The 25,120-nt window shown below is 41.8% G+C and overlaps 2 protein-coding genes across 53 annotated transcripts in view; one reads left to right on the forward strand and one right to left on the reverse strand.

The window, feature by feature from the left end:
* TRIP12 (thyroid hormone receptor interactor 12) overlaps positions 1-20,123 on the reverse strand; it is a 161,457-nt gene extending 141,334 nt beyond the window's left edge. For 21 of the 50 annotated variants that reach the window (XM_055109189.1, XM_055109188.1, XM_055109185.1 and 18 more), the window contains exon 1: positions 19,943-20,088. The gene's annotated coding sequence lies outside the window, so the exon portion shown is untranslated. Of the gene's footprint in view, positions 1-7,023; positions 7,146-19,333; positions 19,853-19,942 lie in introns of those variants that run through there. The other 29 variants (XM_055109187.2, XM_055109175.2, XM_057301526.2 and 26 more) reach the window with 12 other exon arrangements.
* Positions 20,124-20,394: 271 nt separating this feature from the next.
* FBXO36 (F-box protein 36) overlaps positions 20,395-25,120 on the forward strand; it is a 133,703-nt gene continuing 128,977 nt past the window's right edge. For 2 of the 3 annotated variants that reach the window (XM_055109190.2, XM_008975312.3), the window contains exon 1: positions 20,395-20,676. In XM_055109190.2, the coding sequence (XP_054965165.1) occupies positions 20,581-20,676 (96 nt within the window). In that variant the 5' untranslated portion in view covers positions 20,395-20,580. The remainder of the gene's footprint in view (positions 20,677-25,120) is intronic. The other variant, XM_003821846.5, reaches the window with a different exon arrangement.

Consider the following 25,120-nt stretch of genomic DNA (forward strand, 5'->3'; position numbering starts at 1 on the left):
CTCCCAGGAAGCAGGCTATTCCCTCGCCCTCAGGGATGAGTCATGATTGGGCTAAAGCCAGTTATTTCTTTCAAACTTCAAGATTAGAGGCATGAAATCAATTTAGACCACTGGTTCATAACGAGGATTCTTAAACTTGGAAGAAATAATTTCACTAACCTCTAATTGAAATTAAAGCCAGGCATGGTGACTCATGCCTGTAACTCTAGCACTCTGAGGGGGCCAAGGCAGGTGGATCACTTGAAGTCAGGAGTTCAAGACCAGCCTGGCCAACATAGTGAAACCCCGCCTCTGCTAAAAATACAAAAATTAGCTGGGCATAGTGGTCGTGCCTAGAGTCCCAGCTGCTCGGGAGGCTGAGGCAGAATCACTTAAACCCAGGAGGCGGAGGTAGCAGTGAGCCGAGATCGCGCCACTCTACTCCAGTCTGGGCAATGCAGCGAGACTTCATCCTCCCCCCACCAAAAAAAAAAGAATTTTAACATTTCTTTCTCATATGAATAGGCAACAAACCACAGCATTATTGGCGGTACCTTTAAGTTTGTACCAAAAGAAATCACTGATATTACATCACATTACAATTGCTGCAGATACCTCAAACTATCCTTTACACTCAACTACTTTGAGAAGCTGCTAGATCGTTACTGACAGTGCTAATAAACATATTACTGATTACATACCAGCTTTCACAGTTTGAGAGCTAGACTTCAACATTTTGAGATCTTTGGTTTTTTTGAATCTTATGGGTATTAATTTTGTGAATTTAACAATATTATTCTGAGGTATCCACGAGCTTCAGACTGCTAAAGAATCTATGCTTCAAAAAAGGTTCAGGGCATCCAGACTTAAAAGGTCCTAACCAAAACTTTCAAATGAAACAGAGAAAAGCAAATAGAGCATGCATAATCATTAAGCACAGCTCATGCAACTTACTTCAGTTACACAGATATGCCTTCACATACAGTGCTGACACACAGTAGGTCATTCACATTAGACTGCATATTAGAAGAATTTAAAAGCCAATGGTCTAAACCTGGCTGTGTACAAAATACCATTACTGTGTGCGGGTTTTTTTTTCTTTTTTCTTTTTTTTTTTTTTTTTTTTTGCCAGAAGTATGATCCAGTTGTCAGTAATAAGATATACAGGGAGACAGGCTAGGCATCCTCTAGGAATACTTTTGCTTTCTAGATAAACAACAATAGGAACACAACAGTATCTTTTCTTCTTCCTGACTCAAATGCAATGGACACAATGACTTCAAGCCTTGACAGCCATTCAGTAACCGTGAGAACCATTTGCTGCTTAGAATGGCAGAGCAGAAACACACAGAGCCTGGCCGTTGCTGGAACCACTGTGCAAACGAACCATGTCGTGCAAGGAAAAACAAACCCCAATCTGTTTAAGGCCTTGTTGGTCAAGTTTTCTATTTACTTGCAGGTGAAAATGTTCCTATCAGAAAAAGGAATTATTATGGATAGGATGACCAAGTAAGGCCATCTGAGCTAAAACCTTACGCATGAAGAAACAGCCATTAAGATCTAGAAGATGACGTTCCACAGAGCAAGAAGAGCAAGTAGCAGGCAAGAAAAGCAGGAGATGATGTCAGAGAGGTGGCCATGTAGGAGCCTGTGAGCCACAACAAGGAGTCTTCTTACTCTTCCCATTGGGCTGCCACAAGCAAAGAGCCACATCCTGCACAAGGGTAATACAAATGATATTACAAGTATCCCAAGTTAATGCAAGATACTCCAAGGTAATACAAAAGATAAGGGAGGAAAATTTCATTTAAAAACATGGCTTGGGCCAGGCACGGTGGCTCACACCTGTAATCCCAGCACCTTGGGATGCCAAAGCAGACAGATCACTTGAGCTCAGGAGTTCAAGACCAGCCTGGGCAACATGGTGAAACCCCATGTTGTCTCTACCAAAAATACAAAAAAAAAAAAAAAAAAAAATTAGCCAGGCATCGTGATGCACGCCTATAGTCTGATCCACTCAGGAGGGCTGAGGCAGGAGGATAGTTTGGGCCCAGGAAGTGAAGGCTGCAGTGAACTAAGATGGAGCCACTGCACTCCCGCCTGGGCAACTGAGCAAGACCCTGTATCAAAAAAAAATTTAAAAAAATTAACTTTTTAAAAAAGCATGGCTTCACAGATATGAGTACAAAGCTAGCATTTTTAAAAAGGATTATTAACAATAGTTTTTGGCCAGGTGTGGTGGATTACACCTGTAATCCCAGCATGGGTGGCCAAGGAGGATGGATCACCTGAGGTCAGAAGTTCGAAACCAACCCAGTCAACATAGTGAAACCCTGTCTCTACTAAAACTACAAAAATTAGCCAGCTATGGTGGCGTGAGCCTGTAGTCCCAGCTACTTGAAAGGCTGAGGCAAGAGAATCGCTTGAACCCAGGAGGTACAGGCTGCAGTGACCCAAGATTATGCCACTGCACTCCAGCCTGGGAAAGAGTGAGACTCCATCTCCAAAAAAAAAAAAAAAAAAAATTTTAATCTGACAAAAAGGGAAAGATTTTAACAATTATGGTTAAGTAAATATAAAGCACATTAATGAAGAACTAATAATGCAACAGGAAAATGTTCATCATATAATAGCATAAGGAAAAGCAATATGATCTGCTATTATTAAAACAGAGGCTAGAAGGAAAGACTACATACAAAAATGTTTATAGTGGTTATATGAGGTGGCAAAATTGGGGGTGGTTCTTAGTTTTCTTTATTCAAATTTTAACAATTGCTCTATACTTTATAATCAGAAATAAATGCCTCAAAAAGCATAAGTTTTAAAAAGTCATTCACTACATGTTACGTGACACCCTGGATAGGATCCTGGAACAGAAAGACATTAGGTGAAAATTAAGAAAATTCAAATAAAGTATAGGCAGTAATAATGTATCAATACTGGGTCATTAGTTGTGTCAAATGTACCATACTAATGTTAAAATTTTCACAAAGAGAAACTGGATGTGGAGTATAGGAGAACTCTATCTCTGAAGCTTTTCTGTGACTCTGAAACTGACCTAAAATAAAAAGTGTGTTTAGGCCGGGTGCACTGGCTGATGCCTGTAATCCCAGCACTTCAGGAAGCTGAGGCAGGCGGATCACCTGAGGTGGGGAGTTCGAGACCTGCCTGACCAACATGGAGAAACCCCGTCTCTACTAAAAATACAAAATTAGCTGAGCGTGGTGGCACATGCCTATAATCCCAGCTGCTAGGGAGGGTGAGGCAGGAGAATCGCCTGAACCTGGGAGGCAGAGGTTGCGGTGAGCCGAGATCGCGCCATTGCACGCCAGCCTGGGCAACAAGAGCAAAACTCCGTCTCAAAAAAAAAAAAAAAAAAGTGTATTTAAAAAGACTCTTCAAGTGGGCAAGTGCAGATAATAGGAGTCATTACTAAGTTATAGCAGGCAAAAAGACAAAGTCGTTTAGGAAGAGAGAAGATATATTTTGAAAGAGTCAAGGGCAAAACGTTATACACAATAATGTATACCCAGCACACCACAGACCCTCACTTGTAGAATAAGGCCCTCAGTTATTATACTGTCTTCTCTGCAGTCTCTTAAAACAGTTTTCAGACACAAAAGGTTTAAACCATCTTCAAAAACAACAAAAGCATTATTGATCCCTTCAGGTAACAAAGTGCTGAGAATAACGAATATACTTTTAAAAATACCTTTGAGCTACCAAAATTATCACTGTCTTAAAGCCACATAATGCAAGCCTTTAGCCTGAACTTAAGGTACACAAGTCTAGAAAGTAGTTTTGCAACTCAATGCATATTAAAAGCTGGGGGAGGAGGGTGTAGCTCACAGTGCCTAAACACCAAGACGCCCACCAATCAGAGCAAGGAGAGAACACATGCACTGCACAAAGCAATTAAGTTCTATAAAAAGCAGGCCATTTAGGAGTATCCAATAGCCAATGAGGGCCTTAAGGCTAAGTATAATAAACCAATGTTCACTAATGATGGCCACAACTCAGGCACAAAACATTACAGTGCATTCAGAACATTCTGAAAAATCAACACCTATATAGTAACTGTTGAAGAACCACATAAAGAAACATGTTCATGGCCAGGCGCAGTGGCTCACGCCTGTAATCCCAACACTTTGGGAGGCCGAGGTGGGCAGATTACCTGAGGTCAGGAGTTCGAAACCAACCTGGCTAACATGGTGAAACCCTGTCTCTACTAAAAATACAAAAATTAGCTGGGCATAGTGGCACACGCCTGTGATCCCAGCTACTCTGGAGGCTGAGGCAGGAGAACTGCTTGAGCCCGGGAGGTGGAGGTTGCAGTGAGCTTGAGATGGTGCCACTGCACTCCAACCTGGCTGACAGAGTGAGACTGTCTCAAAAAAAAAAAAAAAAAAAAAAAGAAACATGTTTACTGCATGAATCTTTCTTCATCAGGTTTTACATCTATTTCTAAAAATAAATAAATAAATAAAAGACTTCCATTAATTAAAAAAAAAGAAATTAGGCCAGGCTCAGTGGCTCACAACTGTAATCCCAGCACTTTAAGAGGCCGAGGCGGGTGGATCATGAGGTCAAGAGATCGAGACCATCCTGGCCAACATGGTGAAACCCTGTCTCTACTAAAAATACAAAAATTAGCTGGGCATGGTGGCGGGCACCTGTAGTCCCAGCTACTTGGGAGGCTGAGGCAGAAGAATTGCTTGAACCTGGGAGGCAGAGGTTGCAGTGAGCTAAGATCACACCACTGCACTCCAACCTGGGCAACACGGTAAGACTCCATCTCAAAACAAAAAAAAAAAAAAGAAAAAAAATAAGAAATTTATCCTCTAGCAATTAAAAAAAGACCTTGAAACTAGGTAAAGAGGAATATGGGATGTTCCTTATACTATTTTTGCAAGATTTTTATAAATCTGAGACTATATCAAAATAAAGACATCAAAAAATGTATGCCATATCACACTGCTAACACTGACCTTATTTATTTGAAACTGTAAGTAGTCAAAGAGACTATAATTAGCAGTGATAAAACACTTGAACCTAAATCAAATTTAGAAACAGCCCCCCACAAAACTTTTCTAAGTGTGTAATCTGGGTCAGGGTTATTTTTCCTTTCAATTTTTAGATTCCATTTTAATTGTCCATTAAATTTACTCAAAACCTAAATTATAACATCTTAAAAATAAATACACACTGTTGACTGTAACTTTATACATTGCCACCAACTGTGAAAATAAGGCACCATTTAGGAGAACTATTAACATTTACAATAAAACAAATACTATTTGATCACTTAACTGGGAACCAGGCACTGTGCTAGGTAAGAACTTCATTTACTCATTAAAAACTGAAAAGAATCCTGAAAAGTATGTATTTTCTATATTTTACACAGTAACATGCTCAAGGTCAAACAAGGAAAAACTAGAACCCAAGTTCATCTTGCTGCAGAGTCCATAACACTCGCAATGATCTCATTTCAACTCTAAAATTCTACCACTCAAATAATTCCAAGATAGTATCAGAAAAATCCATCTTCTCAAAACTGTCTTTTCAGATGCAAAGGAAAGGAAAATAAAAACACTGTCTCTCAAAAGGCATGGTTACTAAAAATAGTATTCTTACAATGCTGAGGAAGCTGAGGCAAGAAGATTGCTTGAGGCCAAGAGTTCAAGACCAGCCTGGGCAACGTGGCAAGATTTCATCTCTACAATAAATAAAAAATTAACCAGGCATGGTGGCACATGTCTGTAGTCTTAGCTACTCCGCAGCTAAGGCGAGAGGACCACTTGACCCCACAAGTTCGAAGCTGCAGTGAGATATGATCACACAATTGCACTCCAGTCTAAACAACAGAGAGAGACCTTATCTCTAGAAAAAAATAACAAATTAATAATAATAATAGCTTACAAATGCAAGCACTTATCCTATACCAGGCATTGTTTTAAATGTTTTACATATATTAACTAATTTAATCCTCATAACAATCAGGATATATATACTATTTTTACTCCCATTTTACAGATGGGAGAACTAGTGTCAAAAAAAAAAAAAGGTTATTCAACTAGTAATGTTGGAGCCTAGATTTAAACTGAATCTCAGTGTTCGCTCTTACCCACTTCACTAAACTTATCATTATTCATACATTATCACATTATCCTCCACCAGCAGACTGTGCTAAGCTATATAAAGTACCACAGGCCCAGCCCTGAGCCAAGGGAAGGATTCAACACAGGTTAGTTGCTAATATTATTCAAAATGCCTTTTCTTAATATTCTTATCCCATTCATTTTCCACACCAGTGGACTGACCTAGATCATTAGACTATATTATATACCTTTTAAAGTGATACATCAAAAAGGGAACCAGGAATTTAAATCTGAATTCAAGGTGGGCAAATATATACAGATGCAAATAATGCAACTATTCTGAGAAATATCTTGGTAGTATTTTTACCATATTCTTTATTCCAAACAGTTGGTCATCTTATGAAGCATCCGCGTAACGTCTCACAATTCAGTTTAAGAGATTTTAGGCCGGGCGCGGTGGCTCACGCTTGTAATCCCAGCACTTTGGGAGGCCGAGGCAGGCGGATCACAAGATCAGGAGATCAAGACCATGGTGAAACCCCGTCTCTATTAAAAATACAAAAAATTAGCCGGGCGTGGTGGCGGGCGCCTGTAGTCCCAGCTACTCGGAGAGGCTGAGGCAGGAGAATGGCATGAACCCAGGAGGCAGAGCTTCCAGTGAGCCGAGATTGCGCCACTACACTCCAGCCTGGGTGACAGAGGGAGACTCCGTCTCAAAAAAAAAAAGATTTTATGCTGCCGGACATGGTGGCTTACGCGCCTATAATCCCAGCACTTTGGGAGGCTATGTGGCCAGACATGATGGCTCATGCCTGTAATCCCAGCATTCTAGGAGGCCAAGGCGGGCAGATCACTTGAGGCCAGGAGTTCAAGACCAACCTGGGCAATATAGTGAGACCCCCTCTACAAAAAATAAAAAAAATTAGCCAGTCACAGTGGCACATACCTGTGGTCCCAGCTACTGAGGAGGCTGAGGCAGGAGAATCACCTGAACCTGGGAGGCAGAGGTTGCACTGAGCTGAGATCACGCCACTGCACTCCAGCCTGGGTGACAGAGTGAGACTCTGTCTCAAAAAAAAAAAAAGAGATTTTATGTTAGTTTTGTCCAAGTTTACCACTCTCCCTTTAAGACTGTAAACTCCAGGCCAAGGACTACATTTTATATATCTTTATAATCCTAAATCTTGGCCTAGGGCCTGAAATAAGAAGTGTTCAAAAATACTTATTATACCCTGATAAGGGCCAGGAGTGGCGACTCGTGCCTGTAATCTCGGCATTTTGGGAGGCCACAGTGGAAGGATCACTTGAGCCTACGAGTTTGAGACCAGCCTGGGCAACATAGGGACACCCTGGCACCACAAAAAAAAAAAAAAATTAAAATATTAGCTGGATGTGGTTGTGAACACCTGTAGTCCCAGCTAGTCAAGAGGTTAGGGTGAGAAGATCACTTGAGCCCAGGAGGTTAAGGCTGCAGTGAGTAGTGACTGTGCCACTGGACTCCAGCCTAGGTGACAGCATTGAGACCTTGTCTAAAAAAAAAAAAAAAAAAAGCCTGGTACAGTGGCTCATGCCTATAATTCCAGCATTTTAGAAGGCTGAGGCAGGAGGACTGCATGAGGCCAGGAGTTCAGGACCAGCCTGGGCAACCAAGATTCTGTCTTTACCAAAAAAAAAAACAAAGTAGCAAGGTATGGTGGTGTGAGCCTGTAGTCTCAGCTACTCAGGAGGTGAAGGCAGGAGGATCACAAGATCCAAGGGCTTTCAAGGCTATGGTGAGACATGATTGTACCACTATGCTCCAGCCTGGGTGACAGAGTGAGACACCCAACTCTAAAAACAAAAAATATATATATACCATTTGCTCATAATTCACATGTATTAATTCCATATCCACTGCTAGAGTAACTTCACTGACATGCCTTAAATGATTGCTTTTCTAGGTTTGAGAGTATTACTACATACAATTCAAGCAACACCTTTAAGAGCTAAATGCAGCAGTTGCTGAAACCAAGATAACTCCTTTCCTTGAGCCATGATTCTAATACTAGCCCTTAAAATAGAAACAATTCCAGAATTTTTTTAGAACTGTTGTTTTACTAAGTCCTTGATTTTACACTCCTTAAAATAACTATAGATAGATTAAGCCATTCCTAACTTTACAACTGTCTGAAGAAATATGGAAAACTTCCCAAATCCTTTACTATTGCATTAAAAATTTAAATAAACTCAGCAGGAATCATGAAAAAGTTCTAAGTTTCTTGAGATACAGTAAACTCTCAGAAGTTAACTCTGTAATTATGAATCACCTTCATTTTCTTTTTTAGTAATAAGAAACAAAACCGTAACACTATGGCTGAATATCAGTAAACACATGAGTTAGGTAGTAGACCCATTTTATAGAAGAGAAAGAAACTCTGGTATTCCAGCAAACATAAGTTTACCAATTCCTTAAATGATTCAAGAAATAAACTGAGTATCAATTAAAACATGTACCACAATGAAGATATAAAATGATGGTGTATTAGCTCTTCAGTAATTCCTTTCAGTAGTCCTTACTTTCTGTAATGACAAGATACCTGGAAAAAATGTCATGGCCTAATATACAGGCAGCTGAAAAGTAATACTAGATGGTTAGAAGAGGCAGAAGGAGATTATCTTACAGCACCACACCAAAGGCTGAAATACCCCAAGTCTTAGTTCATAGCAGCAACTGGAAAGGCAACACTTTTCAAAAGGCAGGATGAAGAGTAGAGTAAAAAAGATGAACTCTGCAATTAACAGTCTAGTTTTCTGAAAGGATTTTGAGGCCAGAATGTGAAAATCAACACTAACATTACTAACGACAGTTGAGAAATAATTAGCAAATAGGTCTGATCACAAAGTTAAGACTACTGAATCTTCTTAAACATCAGCCTACTTGTTGCCATCTACTGGGGGAAGGGCACAAATGCATTTGGACCTGGGGTGGAAGGGTAGAGAGCAGGGTCAAATTCCCTTGAGACTAAGCTGCTTTCCCTAGGTGGGAAGAAATGAAAATACATGCTTCTTATAAAGGAAAAAATATATGAAGCTGGGTGGCTGTTTTACAGAAAAATAGGCACTCTTGTGCTACAGCAGTAAAACAGACAGACTTCACGAATATTTTTATTCTAAAGTCCACAAAATGTTGGACAATACAGCCTTCCTTACTTTACAAACAGGTACAATTCTGAGTCATAAATCTGCATAGCTAGCATCTCTGCTTTCTACATAAGAATCAAATTAATCCAAACTGCAATTAGGAAAGTCTGTAAGAACACACCAGAAATAAAAGCTGCTAAAGAAAGCTAAATATCATAGCTATCAGAACACTGAAAAAAATTGTTTTTAGTTTCTCTTCAGCCACCATATAACCTAACTTCTCATTTTTAAAATCCTGTATACATACTTGTATAAAAGTAATGGTATCTGTTAAAGGATATAAAACTATGCTAGATAGGAAGAGTATGTTCTCCTGTTCTATTCCACTGCAGGGTGACTATAGTTTAATATACAGTTTCAAATAGCTAGAGGGAAGATATTGAATGTCCCAACACAAAGAAATAATAAGTGTCTGTGATGATGGTATGCTCATTACCCTGGTCTGACTACTATACATTGTATGTATTGACACATTACTAAGTGCCCCATAAATACATACATATTATGTGTCAAAATAAAATTTTAAAAACAATTAAAGGGGTAACAACTCTACTATGCAGAGTGCAAAGCGAATATTTCATTAGAATATTTAATTTGATTAAACTACGTAATATTAATTTGTACTTTTTTAAAGTATTTACATATTTATCCCAGAGTCAGTAATGGCTAGAAAAAAAAACCCAGAAGTATTTAATTATTTAAGCCACAATTCACTTTTGTTTTAAACATAATTTCACTGTATTGAATGCTAAGCAAAAGTTTCCCTATATAAGACTTATAAATTACTGAGGACAACTCACAAAAAATCATGCATTAGGTATCAAAAAGTATTTTGAATTACAAAAAATCTGAACAAACAACAGTTGAATGTGCTGAGACAAAATGACTGATAGCTTCCACTAAAGGAAGACTTCTGTGTCCAACAGAGGACTGGTGTGAGTCATTTAGACAATAAACCAGCTTCTGCTTATTTAACATTTTAAACAACAGGGAAAAACAAGAAGTAAGTTTTACCTTCACTACTTCTATCTCCTCCAAAACTTAATACAAAAACTTTTATATGTAGTATCAGAAAGGGAAGCACTGTCATAAAAAATGACATCTAAAAGCACTTTTATTTTTGTTTTCAGTTCATTCATAAATATTTTTGTACACCTTTTTCACATCACCTATTCAGGGATCAACAATCATTCAACATAATCTGTTAAATCTAATTCCGTGATCTCCCATTTAAGAACTTCAATAATCTCAGCCCAATTTCCTGTTATTTCATATATATGGACCCTCTACTCCAGAGAGCCCATTTACCTTAATATTAGATCCTCACCACAATTACACCTTTAAGCTCCCCATTCTTCTATATCTTCCTCCAAACAATCAGGGCCAGTTTAAGCCCCTCTCTCTTCATAGTCTTCCTAAGTAACTTCAACCCAGAACTGAACCTCTCTAAACTTCCAAGTACCCACTGTATAAAACTCGATCTTGTACTTAATAACAAATATGCACAATGTTAGATGTTGTGTGCTGTTGTCGTAAGTTTGAACTCATCTACAACAAAGTACATTTCAAGATAAGGAATCTCCTTTTATAAATCTCTTCTTTTTCAGCACCCTTTAAGAGGGCAGATCTTGTATGGAACCAGATATGCACTCACATTAGCTGCTGATGAGTATTTGTTTTTGTTTTTTGAGACAGAGTCTCACTCTGTGGCCTAGACTGGAGTGCAGTGGCATGATCTTGACGCACTGCAGCCTCAACTTCCTGGGTTCAAGCAATCCTCCCAAGTAGCTGGGGCTACAGGCGTGCACCACCACATCAGGCTAATTTTTTATTTTTAGTAGAGATGATGTCTTGCTGTGTTGCCTAGGTTGGTCCTGAACTCCTGGGCTCAAATCATCCTCCTGCCTCAGCCTCCCTAGGGGTTGGAATTACAGGCATGAGCCACAGCACCTGGCTGAATATTTGTAAATGAAGATGCTTCAACAATTTATTTAGTATAGCCACAAATCATGCCCTAATTCATGTTTCTTAATTTACATTCTAATATCAGATTTTCTAAATGCAGAAAATCTACATTTAGAATATTTACAGAATATTTCTCTATGCTAAATACGATACTCCTATATACAGTTTTAGACAAATAAGCTGTGATGGAATAAGATAAATATCAACTATATGAAACATAACAGAACTTGGAAGACAAGGAATAAGTTTCAGGTCCCTTTTATATTCTGTCAAGCACAATTGTGGCACATAGTAAGCACTTGATAAATATGTATTGATAAATAAATCATCATCTACTAATAAACATCATCTCCAAATGCTAAATTTGGGGTAACCAACTAACTAAAATATTCTAGGGCCTTAACAATTCCTTAAGTAGCTGATTTTAATGAGCCTAATTTTGAAAAATTTATATTCTACACTCAGCTGCCAACCCCTGAAAAATGAAAACAAGCAAGTAAATTATGGCAAACGATGCTAATATTATTTCACAACATCGTTTCCCAATGTGTCACACCAGAACACACTACCACGTACACCTACCATGTACAATGCATTATGTTGGAAGCCTTGTGCCAGACACTGTGAAGATAAAAGAATGAGATCTCTACCTTGAAGAGGCCAAAAACCCAGTTAAGTTAAAATGTAAACAACTAATTATGTAAGACAGAACGTGAAAGTCATCCTGAAATACGTTACAGAAGGAGAATAGGAGAGTAAGGAGTAAAAATTTTAAAGGAGTCACTGGAAGAAAGTTAAGTGTATGTATATACATTTCTAAGAGATACAGGCCAGGCACGGTGGCTCACACTTGTAATCCCAGCACTTTGGGAAGCCGAGGTGGGTGGATTGCCTGAGGTCAGGAGTTGGAGACCAGTCTATAATCTCAGCTACTCAGGAGGCTGAGGCAGGGAATCGCTTGAACCAAGGAGGTGGAGGTGGAGGCTGCAGTGAGTCGAGATCGCACCACTGCACTCCAGCCTGGGCGACAAGGCAAAACTCTGCCTCATAAAATAAAAATAATAATAAAAATAATAGATACAAGATGTGAGAGGGGGTGTCAATTCAAGTAGACAAAAAACCAAAGCAAAAATGCTAAAAAGTTGCTGGGTGTGTTCAGAGAGGAAGAAACAGTTCAATCTGATTGCAGCCAAGGATGTAAAACAGAATTACGAAACACTGGGGTCCGAGAAGTTGACAGCATTTGCATATATTTCCTATTTACAAGGCTACTAGAAGCACTTGGTTTTTGAGAATCAAAAAAAGTAGGGGACATTCATATGATCTCTATGAACCTGCTCTCTAAGGACACAAAGTAGCTTAAATTACAACTGAAGAGAGAATTTCAAGAGATGGGCTACTGTGAAAACTCACTTTAGGTTTCCAGGGCATCGCACATGTTTACCAGTATAAAATCTTTAAATTAAGTTCATCTGACCTTAAGAACACAGCACAAGGTACATCTATTTATTCAGAGCACTGCCCACGGGTAGAGTGAGTAGGAGTTTTGAAGTCAGGGTAGAACTCATTGGTTATGACAGCCAACAAGTTGATTAAAATACACACTGAAATGCTGTAACTTCAAGTCTTGAAGGCTTGTTGATGGACACTTAGGCTTATAAATAGCCTTCAAAAATCCATGTATGGGTAATAACACTATATTTATAGAAATATGTACATGCTCTCTAAAAAGAAACAAACAGAATAAACTAGAATGATGTATACTATTATAAATTGGAAACACTAATCATTTAGCACTGCATTAAAACATATTGGCCAGGCACAGTGGTTCATTCTTGTAATACCAGCACTTTGGGAGACCAAGGCGGGTGTATCACGTGAGGTCAGGAGTTCAAGACCAGCCTGGCCAACAGAGTGAAACCTGTCTCTACCAAAAATACAAAAAATTAGCTGGGTGTGGTGGCAGGCACCTGTATCCCGGCTACTCGGGAGGCTGAGGCAGGAGGATTGCTTGAACCCGGGAGGCAGAGGTTACAAGTGAGCCAAGATTGCGCCATTGCACTCCAATCTGGACAACACAGCGAAACTCAATCTCAAAAAAAAACTTATTTAGGTCCTTAATGTACTTTATCAACTATTACATGCACATAATGGTCAATTAAAGAGTAACAAAATGGCTTGCCCTAATTCTTTTTAAAATGTATGATTTAAAGTAACTTGCAGTCTCCAAAATATATACTGACTAAAAGTCTCAAAATCATTTTAGCATTAACGATGCAAAATAAGAATCAAAATTTTAAAAATAGGACATTAAGCCATTACAAAATATTTCCACTTACAGTATCTTATTTTATTTTCACAAGACTTATTCTGTCAACAAACGCTTAATCCCTATCATGGGCCAGGTACTGTGCTAGATGCAGAGATAAAAAGGGACACTACTTGGGATTAGTGTCCTTATAAAAGTTAAAAAAAGAAGGGTGGGGACTAAAGACTTTAAAGAATTCATAATCAACTAAGGAATACTATTGTATACTAAAAAAAAAAAAAAATTTTTTTGAGACAGGGTCTCACTGTCACCCAGGCTGGAGTGCAGTGGCACAATTACAGCTCAGCACAGCTTCCATCTCCCAGGCTCAAGCAATCCTCTCACCTCAGCCTCCCAGGTAGCTGAGACTACAGGCATGTGCCACCATGCCCAGCTAATTTTTTACTTTTAGTAGCAACAAGGTCTCTACTAAGTTGCTCAGGCTAGTCTCAAACTCCTGGGCTCAAGTGATCCTACTGCCTCAGCCTCCCAAAGTTCTGGAATTACAGGCATGAGGCACTGGGTCAAATGTTTCAAGTAGGATACCTATGCATATAACAGAGGTATGTTCGAGTTAAAAGAGTTTTAACAAATGAGGCAATGGTCCACAGTACTGTAAACAAGTGGAGAAAGGGCCTTGTGTTCCAATTCATCTGTGGAGCCTAATCTAAATACAGAATGTCTAGCATATAAATGACAACTGACTCTACATTAGGTGGTAATAATCAAATTTTTCAGATTAGGCACTTGAAGCTCACAAAGTACTAAGTTAAATTATTTGCCCAAGGTTACAAAGATGGGAAGTGCATAGCCAGGATTGGAACCTAAGTCTTGCCTTCAAATCAGATAATCACTTGAACAGTGCTATTAAGGAAAACACACAGTAGCAGGTATTTTTCACTCTAGACCATCTGAATGACTTTTTAAATCAAGCATAACCATGATAGCTGAGTGTGGAGGTGCCCGTCTGTGATCCCAGTATTTGGGAGGCTGAGGCAGGAGAATCACTTGAACCTGGAAGGTGGAGGTTGCAGTGAGCCAAGATCGCACCACTGCACTCCAGCCTGGGTGACAAAAGTGAGACTCTGTCTCAACAAACGAACAAGTATAACCATGAAACTGACTACTGCCAATAGCTTCTGCACTCTCAAGACAAAGCAGGTAAGCCTGAATAATGGGTAAGTTCCTTTTTCTTCTATCCAATTCAGTTTAATGAAATCACTGAAATCACAAGAAACAACCAAAATCTAAAAGGCCTCAGAGAAAAATGACTGAACAGACTTATTTCAGTCTAGGAAACCTCTTTTTGCCAATAACCTAAAACTATCAGTAAGTTAGGATATTAAAGAACTACATTTTTAAAAAACCCAAGACATTAGCAGAGTTAAATTTTACTTAAAAAAAAAAAGAAAGAAAAATCAAGGGACAGGTCTAGCATCGGTATACTTATCTATTTATTACAAATAACAGCAAGCATCCATTATGCACAGAGAAACCCAGCAGAGAGGTAGAGAACAACTGCTTTGAGGTTATGTCTTCAAGTCTGTAACACAGCTGCTGAAATGATACACAAGTACCAAAAGAAAATACACAAGTAAAGCTTACATTACACTACACGTTAAGAATTACCAAGCACTGTCCGGGCGCGGTGGCTCATGCCCATAATCCCAGCACTTTGGGAGTCCAAGGCGGGTGGATCACGAGGTCAGGAAATCAAGACCATCCTGGCTAACAAGGTGAAACCCCGTCTCTACTAAAAATACAAAAAAATTAGCTGGGCGTGGTGGCGGGCACCTGTAGTCCCAGCTACTCGGGAGGCTGAGGCAAGAGAATGGCATGAACCCTGGAGGCGGAGCCTGCAGTGAGCCAAGATCGCACCATTGCACTCCACCCTGGGCAACAGAGTGAGACTCTGTCTCAAAAAAAAAAAAAAAAAATTACCAAGCACTAAGATTATATACAACAATCTAAAAATTATATTTATTCTGTAATATCCACCAGATTTTTACTCTTCCACCCTATCTGGCCTGGACTCTCCTCAGGCTTGGCCTTATTAACTAAAGCTTGGCCTATGAAAAAAGTGGCACAGAATAATCCACTGGCTTAACACTAAAACATGGCAGTGACAGTTGATATCCATCCAGGCACTCTAATGGCACATTAGTCAGGGGAGATGTGAAGAGGCCCTGATCACTGAACCAACCAAGAGAAAGCATTCTGAAGAATCTGCTGGGGTCAAAGAACCCTTCCAAGCAGGTTGGAGTCCAGTGGCATGATCATAACTATTAACTTCAAATCTCTGGGTTCAAGCAATACTTCCGCTTCAGCCTCCAAAGTTGCCTAGAACTACTGATGCGTGCCACCATGCCCAGCTAACTTTTTTTTTCTTTTTTGTGGAGACAGTCTCACTATGTTGCCTGGGCTACAACTCCTAGCCTCAAGCGATCCTCCCACCTCCTCACCTCCAGTGCCACCTCACCCAGACCAATCAGGTTTATTAGTATACCTTCACACATACCACATTGACATGAAATCATCCTTGCCCTCAGGAAGCCTACAATCCAATCAGGGAAACAAAAGCAACACATGTTAACAAGTGCAATACTGTAATGCAGAAACGAAGCAAGTACAGTTAATCAGAAATACAAAGATCACAGATAGAAACTTGTTCGAGGAAGTGATCTGAAGAGATGAGTTGTAAGTTGTTCTTTACATCCTTTATCTTCTATGTTTTTCTGTACATAGTGGTTGCTTGCTTGATTTAAATGAGGGAAAAGTCCATGTCAAACAGGCAATTGCAAGGAATGATTTCAGTGAAGATTAAAAAACCAAGTAGGTTGCTGTTTTGACTTGAGTCCATCAAATAGCAAACAAAAAAATAAAGGAGCAACTGGTATCACATTTGCTCAAAAAGATCCCTACCCATCCACTTAAAAGGGGAGAAAGTTCCCTAGGTTCTGTAAAGAAAACAGTGACCAAGATTCAGAAGCATTATTCCCTAATTGTAATCTCTTACATTAAGTCAATTTCATTAGAGTCACAAACCAGAACAGGTACTTTGTCAATAAAAAACGTAAACGAATTTGAAGTTTCTTTAAACATATTAACAAGTTTTTTCAGTAGAATGTATGGCAAACAAGTATCTGGCATGCTGATACCAAAAAAAGAAGGTAACTTTAAAAAGACAAAAATGAGACCCAAATTCTACTACCAATTAAGCAGCAATTTCAAATTATGAAGTTCTATAACTCTGTACCTTCAACCTAGTTTACATTAATTCTCCCCTGCCCCATGGACCACCACGACTAATGAGAAGCTGTATCTTTTAAAAATGACCTCAAAACAGCTAATGTAATTTTCTAAAATTAATTTATTTAGCATGTTGTTTTTTTTCAGTCATTACATCTGTTGGGTCTCACAACCACCCAGTGAGGTAAAATAGAGATTACCCACTCCCATTTTACAGATAAAATAAATGAAGACCAGATAGGTTAAGTGACTAGCTCAAGGTCACAAAGCTACTAACTGGTAGTGTGTGAATTTCCAAGCCAGTGATGTTTTCCTTGCTAAGATGAAAACCTTAAAATAAAGCAGGATATTAAAACCTTGTCTAGATAACATAAATACAATAATCTTAAAAGTTACACTGGGGCCGGCGTGGTGGCTCTCCCCTGCAATCCCAGCACTTTGGGTGACCAAGGCGGGCGGATCACCTGAGAGGTCGGGAGTTCGAGACCAGCCTGGCCAACATGGTGAAACTCTGTCTCTACTAAAAATGCAAAAATTAGCCAGGAGTGGTGCCGCGTGCCTGTAATCCCAGCTACTCAGGAGGCTGAGGCAGGAGAATCGCTTGAACCAGGAGGCAGAGGTTGCATTAAGCCTACACTGCACCACTGCACTCCAGCCTAGGCGACAGAGCAAGATTCTGCTTTAAAAAAAAAAAAAAAGTTACAATGGGAAAGGAATCATACATGGAATCATACATTACTACAAATTTACTTTGCCAGGTGAAAGTACTGATTTTACCGTGATCTACCTAGCATCCCATTCGTTTTTTAAATGTAACTACTTTAGTTTAGCACCTTCTGGAACCTAACTGCCAAAATTCTTCTCAAACTTTTTGAAAGTAAATGAAAAAAAAAAGAAAAAGAAAGCCTGTTCATAGACTCAAACTAAGTAGTATAAATGTCAGCTGAACAGACTTAAAAACTGCTCACACTCCAGAAAAACTGGGGAATGAATGGAAACAATGATAATCTTAATTACAGTTTTCCAATTCTTATGGATATTGGCACATTCATAGAAAGGCAGACACGTACAAAGCCCACAAACCCCAATCATATTATGTACTCTTAAGCTTAAAATAAATGAAATAAAAACTCCCTCAATCTCACAAAGATAGTCGCAGCAGTTCATCATTTCTGGGGCTGAACACACAGCAGGAAGTGTCAAAAGAAAGAATTAGAAATTCTGTATACTTTAAAACTTACACTTAATATTGATCACTTTGCATGTGGTAAATATGAAAATCAGCCTCAATAAAATCCTCTACAATTTACTGTCTCTAAACCTCTGCTAATTCCATTCCTCAACCCCCCCGGGGTGTAAATGCGACACACACAGGCCTCATATACAGGCCTCTTGCCTTTTTTTCTAACACAACTAGGACCTTTGTTCTGAGCGTCGTTTTACCCCACTCAATAGCTCTTTCAACTTTCTACCCCGTATTTTTTGTTTTGTTTTTAAAGAGGAGACTCTGAGACTCAACTTGCTAGGTCTTTAAAAAATGAAATGCCAAAAATACCAAATGAGACTCTCGAGAGGAACATAAAGTTAAACACATCACTAAAGGGCCTACAAAACGGAGTAAAGCCCGGAGATCGGGTGATCTGGCAGCCCAGGCAAGATCGAGGACCGCGACTAGGAAAGGAGACAGCAGGAGAGCAGTTAAGACGTCCACTTAGAACGGATTCACTGCGCTATTAACCGTACCCGCCCCCCCCGCACCGGCCCAACCTTTACACACAGACACATTCCCTCCCCCAATTAACTAAAGAAGCAATTAAACTATGCCCACCACCAGACTCGATGCTTAGGCTAAACCTCTCCCAGACAAAGTAAAACAGCATTATCAAAAAAACACAACATCTGTCTTAAGGGTTTGGAAGCTGCCCCTTCCGTTCTCTCCTCACCACGTAAGGTAACCAATTCCCTCCTGTCCCCCACCAGGAGTTCAAAGTGTGATTTCCCCCCGATTTACATGTGTTTTTATGTTTTTCCGCATTTTTCCGTCTAGGAAATGAAGGATTTCTTATTCTGAGGAAGGGAGAGACGCCGAGGAAGACAGGATTTGAGGTTTTACTACCTTCGTTATTCGAACTCCCCTCTAACTTGTTCCTGTACTAGAAACCCACTCACTATGGAGAAGGAAGCAGAGGGGCTGAACTGATGGACAAACGTTGTAAATAATAGGTTTTATGTAATCCACATATAAATAAATTAATCGCCTGACTCGTTCTGAATGCTAATACGATTGGGGTGACAATTGGCCCACCTCCCTCCCCCAAGTCCTAGTTAAACCCACCTACCACCAATTTCCATTCTGATCTATTTAAAAGGATACTCTATTCCTCTCAGTCAAGTTTCTCGGCTTCTTTAGGCCTCCCTGCATGCCCCCCTCGTCATCATCCTCCCTCAGCCTCAACTTCCCACGGCTTAAAAAACTGCCCCGCGCAGACCCCGTCTCCGGGCTCGCCCTCCCTCAACCGTCCCTCGCCGTCCCCCTGGGCAGGAAACCCCTTACTGCGGTCTAAAGTCTCTCTGGCCTCTCCCTCCTCTGACCCTCGCTTCCCACAACTGTTGTCACTGGAGCTGCTTCCTAGTTTCCATTTCCGGGCCGTCCACGGCCCCGGAGCCTCCCCTTTCCCGATTTCCGGGCCCCTCGTCCCATTTCCGGGGAACCCTTGCCGTCTTCACACCCCCCACCTGCACTTCCGGCCCCCCACTTTCTCTCTTCCCAGACACCCTCCAAGCTCCAAAGCCCACTTCCGGCCCCCCTTGGTCCCCGCCGAGCTCCCCAACACCCGCAAGCCTTACCCCGGTTCTGTGAAAGGCCCTCCTCATTGCGGGAAGCCGGAGGAGGGACCCAGCGACCCCTACCTCCCGCCAGGCCCCGGTCCCTCCGGCCGCGGCCGCCCTCGAGCGTCTCTCCCGTCCACCCCCGGCCCGGTCCTTCCGCGGCCCCGCCGCCGCCGGCGCCGGGAGCAGGCCAAGCGGGGGCCGAATCGCGGCGATGACACAACCGGGCTTCCTGGGACTTTCTGTTCCAGCTCCTCCCCCCGCCCCCCCAACCCCTCAGCTGGCCCCCTCCCCCAAGGCTTGCCCCCGCCGCCCGGAGCTGCGCCCCAATTACCTAGTTAGGCCCCAAAGTCTCCGGTCCGGACTCGGTGGCGCGGCAGTAACTTCCACTAGCTCCCCCCACCCCCCCCAGCGGCGGCGGCGGCGGCGGCGGCTCCGGGTTCCTTCAATTATCAGCTGAGCCGCAGCACCGCGCCCGGCGTGCGCCTCCGCCCGTGCCGCCTCCCTCCCCGCCTGCTCTGACACCCTCGGGGAACTACTTTGCCCTCGGGCTCCGGTTACGGGCTCGTCCGCGGGACCGGCCCCGCTGCCTACTGGCGGCCCATCACATCGCCCCTCCCTCCCACGCCTCCCGGCTCGACTCTCTCAGCAGCCTCCGATCTCCGCCCGATCCCTTCGAGGGACCAGGAAGGGGACTGTGGAGATCTACTTGGTATCCCTCCGCCGGGGTCACCCCCTCCCCTCCGTGGTAGCAGGAACTAATTCCCCTTCGGGTCACCCGGGACCTGGAGCTGGAAATTTCACGGATCAGGGTTCCCTAAGACCCTTGGAAGAGGGGACGATCGCCCCAAGTTAGAAATCCTTCTGCCAGCTCATAAGCGTGGTTCAATTTAAACTAGGGTTTTGGCCCCTTGACCCCAACCAAGCCCCGCCCCTTCCTGGTTGTCTTAGCGACGGCGGTGGCGTCCCAAGATGGCGTCGTGGCTGCCGGAGACTCTCTTTGAAACTGTAGGACAAGGCCCGCCGCCTAGCAAAGACTATTACCAGTTACTGGTCACCCGGTCTCAGGCAAGTGCGAGCCGCGGTTTACCCTCTCTCCTAACTCCCTACCTGGCCCGGTTGGGGCCCGGGACGCAGGCTGTGCTAGGCCAAGAGCAACCGTAGCCCGCCGGAAGCGCCCAGTCTCGGCTCCGCGCCGGGAGATTTTCCTCGTCACCTCGGCCTCCTCGGTCCGGCGGCCCGCGTGTCCCTGCTCTCCCCGAGCCCGGCTAGTCCCTGGCAAGCCTTCTCTGCCTCCCCGCGGTGCCGCGTGCTCCTTTCCCGCCACCCCGGCTTCTTACCCGTAGAGTTTCCTCCGCGCGAAGAGGAAAACGGGCGTCTCCGGCTTGCGTGCGGCCTCACCACAGCGTGAGAAGGAGGGAAAGAACGACTCAGCCAAGTGTCCCAAGGAGGAGCCGGCTAGGGAGGGGAAAAGGAGATTGCCTCTTTTCCAGGATAGGAATTAATCATGGAGAATTTTATAAATCTCTTTGTGGCCTTTACGCGTGCCACGGCCACATCAAAACTTAGTTATTTCTAGTAGCAACTGACGAATGGGAGCTCTTACCTTTTGGAGTCCCTTCTATCCCATTGAAAGTGTGCGGGTGGTGGTATAAAAATGTTTCAGCTGCTCTGCGCTTCAGCCCCACCCATAATGACATCTGCTCCACAACAATGAGACCGAAGATTATATTATCTCCAAAGTAACCATCGGCCTATTTTTATGCCTACTTTGGTTATTGAAGGTGGGCTTTTGGACGATTTACTGTGTCCATGAAATTCTCAACTTGAGCGGGGCCTCCATTGGGAAGACGTTTCTAATCCTGGCTGAGTTTACGCCTGTCACTGAGTTATTCATGCACCCTGCCCTTTCAATAGATACTATTCCTATAAAATGAAATTTAGAAGTTTGTATATATTTGTTTTGGTGTGCATATTGATCATTCCCTCAGTTTTTCCAGGAGTCCTTAAACAAAATAGTTAATGAGTTAATTTTTTTATATTTTTGAAAGCATCTTTTAAAATATAAATGTTAATATATATTTTTTAATTTAAGATTTAGAAATATTACAAATGTAAAATCAGCCTGTCCAAAAAAAAATTTTTTTAAAACAGTACTGCTCCTTGCGGAGCAGGGCTAATTCATAGGCAGTGGGCCCAGAGTCAGCCTCAAATTTTTAATTAAACTGTTTTTAGGGGGGTTTGCACATTTAGTGATGTATGAAATACTGAAAGGCATCCTTTTCTGTACTTTTTTTTGGTTTTTTTTTTTTTTTTTTTTTTTGAGACGGAGTCTCGCTCTGTCGCCAGGCTGGAGTGCAGTGGCGCGATCTCGGCTCACTGCGACCTCGTTTCACCATGTTGGCCAGGATGGTCTCGATCTCTTGATCTCGTGATCCGCCTGCCTCGGCCTCCCAAAGTGCTGGGATTACAGGCGTGAGCCACCGCGCCCGGCCTTGTACATTTTTTAAACGGATTATTGATTTTTCCATTTGTTTTAAGATTTGTTTGTTTGTTTATTTATCGAGAGGGAGTCTCCCTCTGTTGCCCAGGCTGGAGTGCAGTGGCGCGATCTCAACTCACTGCAACCTCCGCATCTCCTGGGTTCAAGCGATTCTCCTGCCTCAGCCCCCCGAGTAGCTGGGATTACAGGCGTGCGCCACCACACCCAGCTAATTTTTGTATTTTTAGTAGAGACGGGGTTTCGCCATGTTGGCCAGAGTGGTCTCCAACTCCTGACCTCAGGTGATCCAGCTGCCTCGGCCTCCCAAATTGCTAGGATTATAGACTTCAGCCACCAAGCCTGGCTGGCTTTAAGATTTATGATCCTAACATTTCTTCACCTCCTAACATGAGTGGTCAAAAATATAATCTGTTCTAATCTTACATGATTTTCTATTTTTATCTACCTCAAGTAAGTTAGAATGTTTTAATTTTTACAGCCTTTAAAAATTTGTCTTTTTTTGCATTTTCTTTCCCCTGAAGGTCTGGTGTTTTACAAGTATGCTTCATTTCTCTCATTCGTAAGCCTCACCAGGCTGAGTATCTTGTTACCTTTTTATTTTAGTAAATTATCCTTAGGAGTGCTCCTGGCATTCGGCTTCCTAAAGAATAATTCTGTTGTTGGTGTTCTTCAGACTTTGCTCTCAAGTCTAACTTAGGCGCATGCCTTCCTCTAACTACTCTTTTTTTTTTTTTTCTTTGAGGCAGCGTCTCGCACTGTCGCCCAGGCTGGAGTGCAGTGGCTCAATCTCGGCTCACTGCAAGCTCCGCCTCCTGGGTTCACACCATTCTCCTACCTCAGCCTCCCCAGTAGCTGGGATTACAGGCGCCCGCCACCACGCCCGGCTAATTTTTTGTATTTTTAGTTGAGATGGGGTTTCACCGTGTTAGCCAGGATGGTCTCTATCTCCTGGGATTACAGGCGTGAGCCACCGCGCCCGGCCCTAACTACCCTTTTTTAAGAAATCTTTCCCACCATCCCTTCAGTGTTCTTAATTTTTCCTTTTCTTTCTTTATTTTTATTATTTATTTATTTATTTTTTATTTTTTGCAAGTGAAAAACTCTCCTTTATCTCAGGTTCTGTCAGTTACATATATATAAAATCCTAAATTCTGATCCATTTTCTTTTTTAAGCATGCTGAATAAATCCACTACACTTCTACCAGTGAGAGTTAATCTCCAAGCTAATTAATTCACCCTCTTTTTAAAGTAAAATTTGTTGTAAAAAATGGCATGCCAAAAAAATATACTTTTCAGTCAACTGCCTTGAGAATATGCTATTTTCTAACCACAAGACAATTTTTCTGAGTCTCAGCACAGGAAACTAAACATCCAGTAAGAGGTGGCCTGACATAAATAAGTACTAAAAGACTAGCATTAAAATATGTTTTATAAGATAGATTTTTTTTCTGGAATGACTTTCTAAAATTATTTCTTGTACATTTCCTCCCCTTTCTCCTGTCTTAATTTTTTTAATGTTGTATATTATCCAAATTATGCCCCAGATTTAGATGAATCCTTCTTTCATGCTGATTCTGTTTTTTAGTCTCTTTTTCACTGCATCTTTTTCGTTGGCCTTAAATCCAAATAACTGCACATTTGACATGGCTTTGAGGGCAGATATTTCTCTCATTAGTGTCATACCACCACTGACATAGTCCAGAATATAAATGTTATACATAAATATTTTCTTTGTTTATATAGTAACATTTGAAATATACTGTATGCTTATACAGGCACTTCTCTTTTACTGCTTGATACCATGTTGTTTTGGGTCTTGGGAGGGGGGTTTTATTCAAATAAATAACTTTCGGATTACAGCTTGGGGTCAGTTTAGTTTCGCGAAGCTGATCTTTATAATGATGATCTCCAGCTTTAGAAAAAATAGTGCGCTGCTTTCTAAATCAAAGATTCACTCAAGGGTTGGGCACAGTGGCTCAAACCTGTAATCCCAGAATTTTGGGAGGCTCAGGTGGGAGGATTGCTTGAACTAAGGAGTTTCAGACCAGCCTGGGCAACATAGCAAGACCCCTTCTCTTAAAAAAAAAAAAAGCAAAAAGGGGGTGCTGAGCACAGCTCATGCCTGTAATCTCAGCACTTTGGGAGGCCGACACAGGCAGATCACTTGAGGCCACGAGCTCGAGACCAGCCTGGCCAACATGGCAAAACCCCATCTCTACTAAAAATACAAAAAATTAGCTGGGCATGGTGATGCACGCCTGTAGTCCTAGCTACTCAGGAGGCTGAGGCAGGAGAATCGCTTGAACCCTGGAAGCAAAGGTTGCAGTGAGCTGAGATCACACCACTGCTCTCGAGCCTGGGCAACAAAGCAAGACTCAGTCTTTAAAATAAATAAATAAATAAATAAGATTTACTTGGCCAGGTGTGGTGGCTCACACCTGTAATTCCAGCATTTTGGGAGCCTGACGGGTAGATCACTTGAGGTCAGGAATTCAACACCAGCCTGGCCAACATGGTAAAACCCTGTCTCTACTAAAAATAAAAAAATTAGCTGGGCATGGTAGCATGAGCCTGTAATCCCAGCCACTGGGTAGGCTGAGGCAGGAGAATCACTTGAACCCAGGAGACAAAGGTTGCAGTGAGCCGAGATCTCACCACTGGGCAACAGAGTGAGACCCCATCTCAAAAACAAAAAAAAAATACTGTTATTCTTACTCTAGCTCTAGTAGTTTACATATATTTTCTTATATTGGATTCTAATTCTTTGAAAACCAGTAGATTAATAAAGTGTTAGGGGTGGAAAGGATCTTTGTTTTTTTTTTTTTGTTTTTGCAACAAGAGTCTCACTCTGTCATCCAGGCTGGAGTGCAGTGGGGCGATCTCGGCTCACTGCAACCTCCGCCTTCTGGGTTGAAGTGATTTTCCTGCCTCAGCCTCCCGAGTACCTGGGATTACAGGCACCCGCCACCATGCCCAGCTAATTTTTGTATTTTTAGTAGGGATGGGGTT

This window comes from Pan paniscus, chromosome 13, assembly GCF_029289425.2.
Source record: "Pan paniscus chromosome 13, NHGRI_mPanPan1-v2.0_pri, whole genome shotgun sequence".
Taxonomy (NCBI): Eukaryota; Metazoa; Chordata; class Mammalia; order Primates; family Hominidae; genus Pan; species Pan paniscus.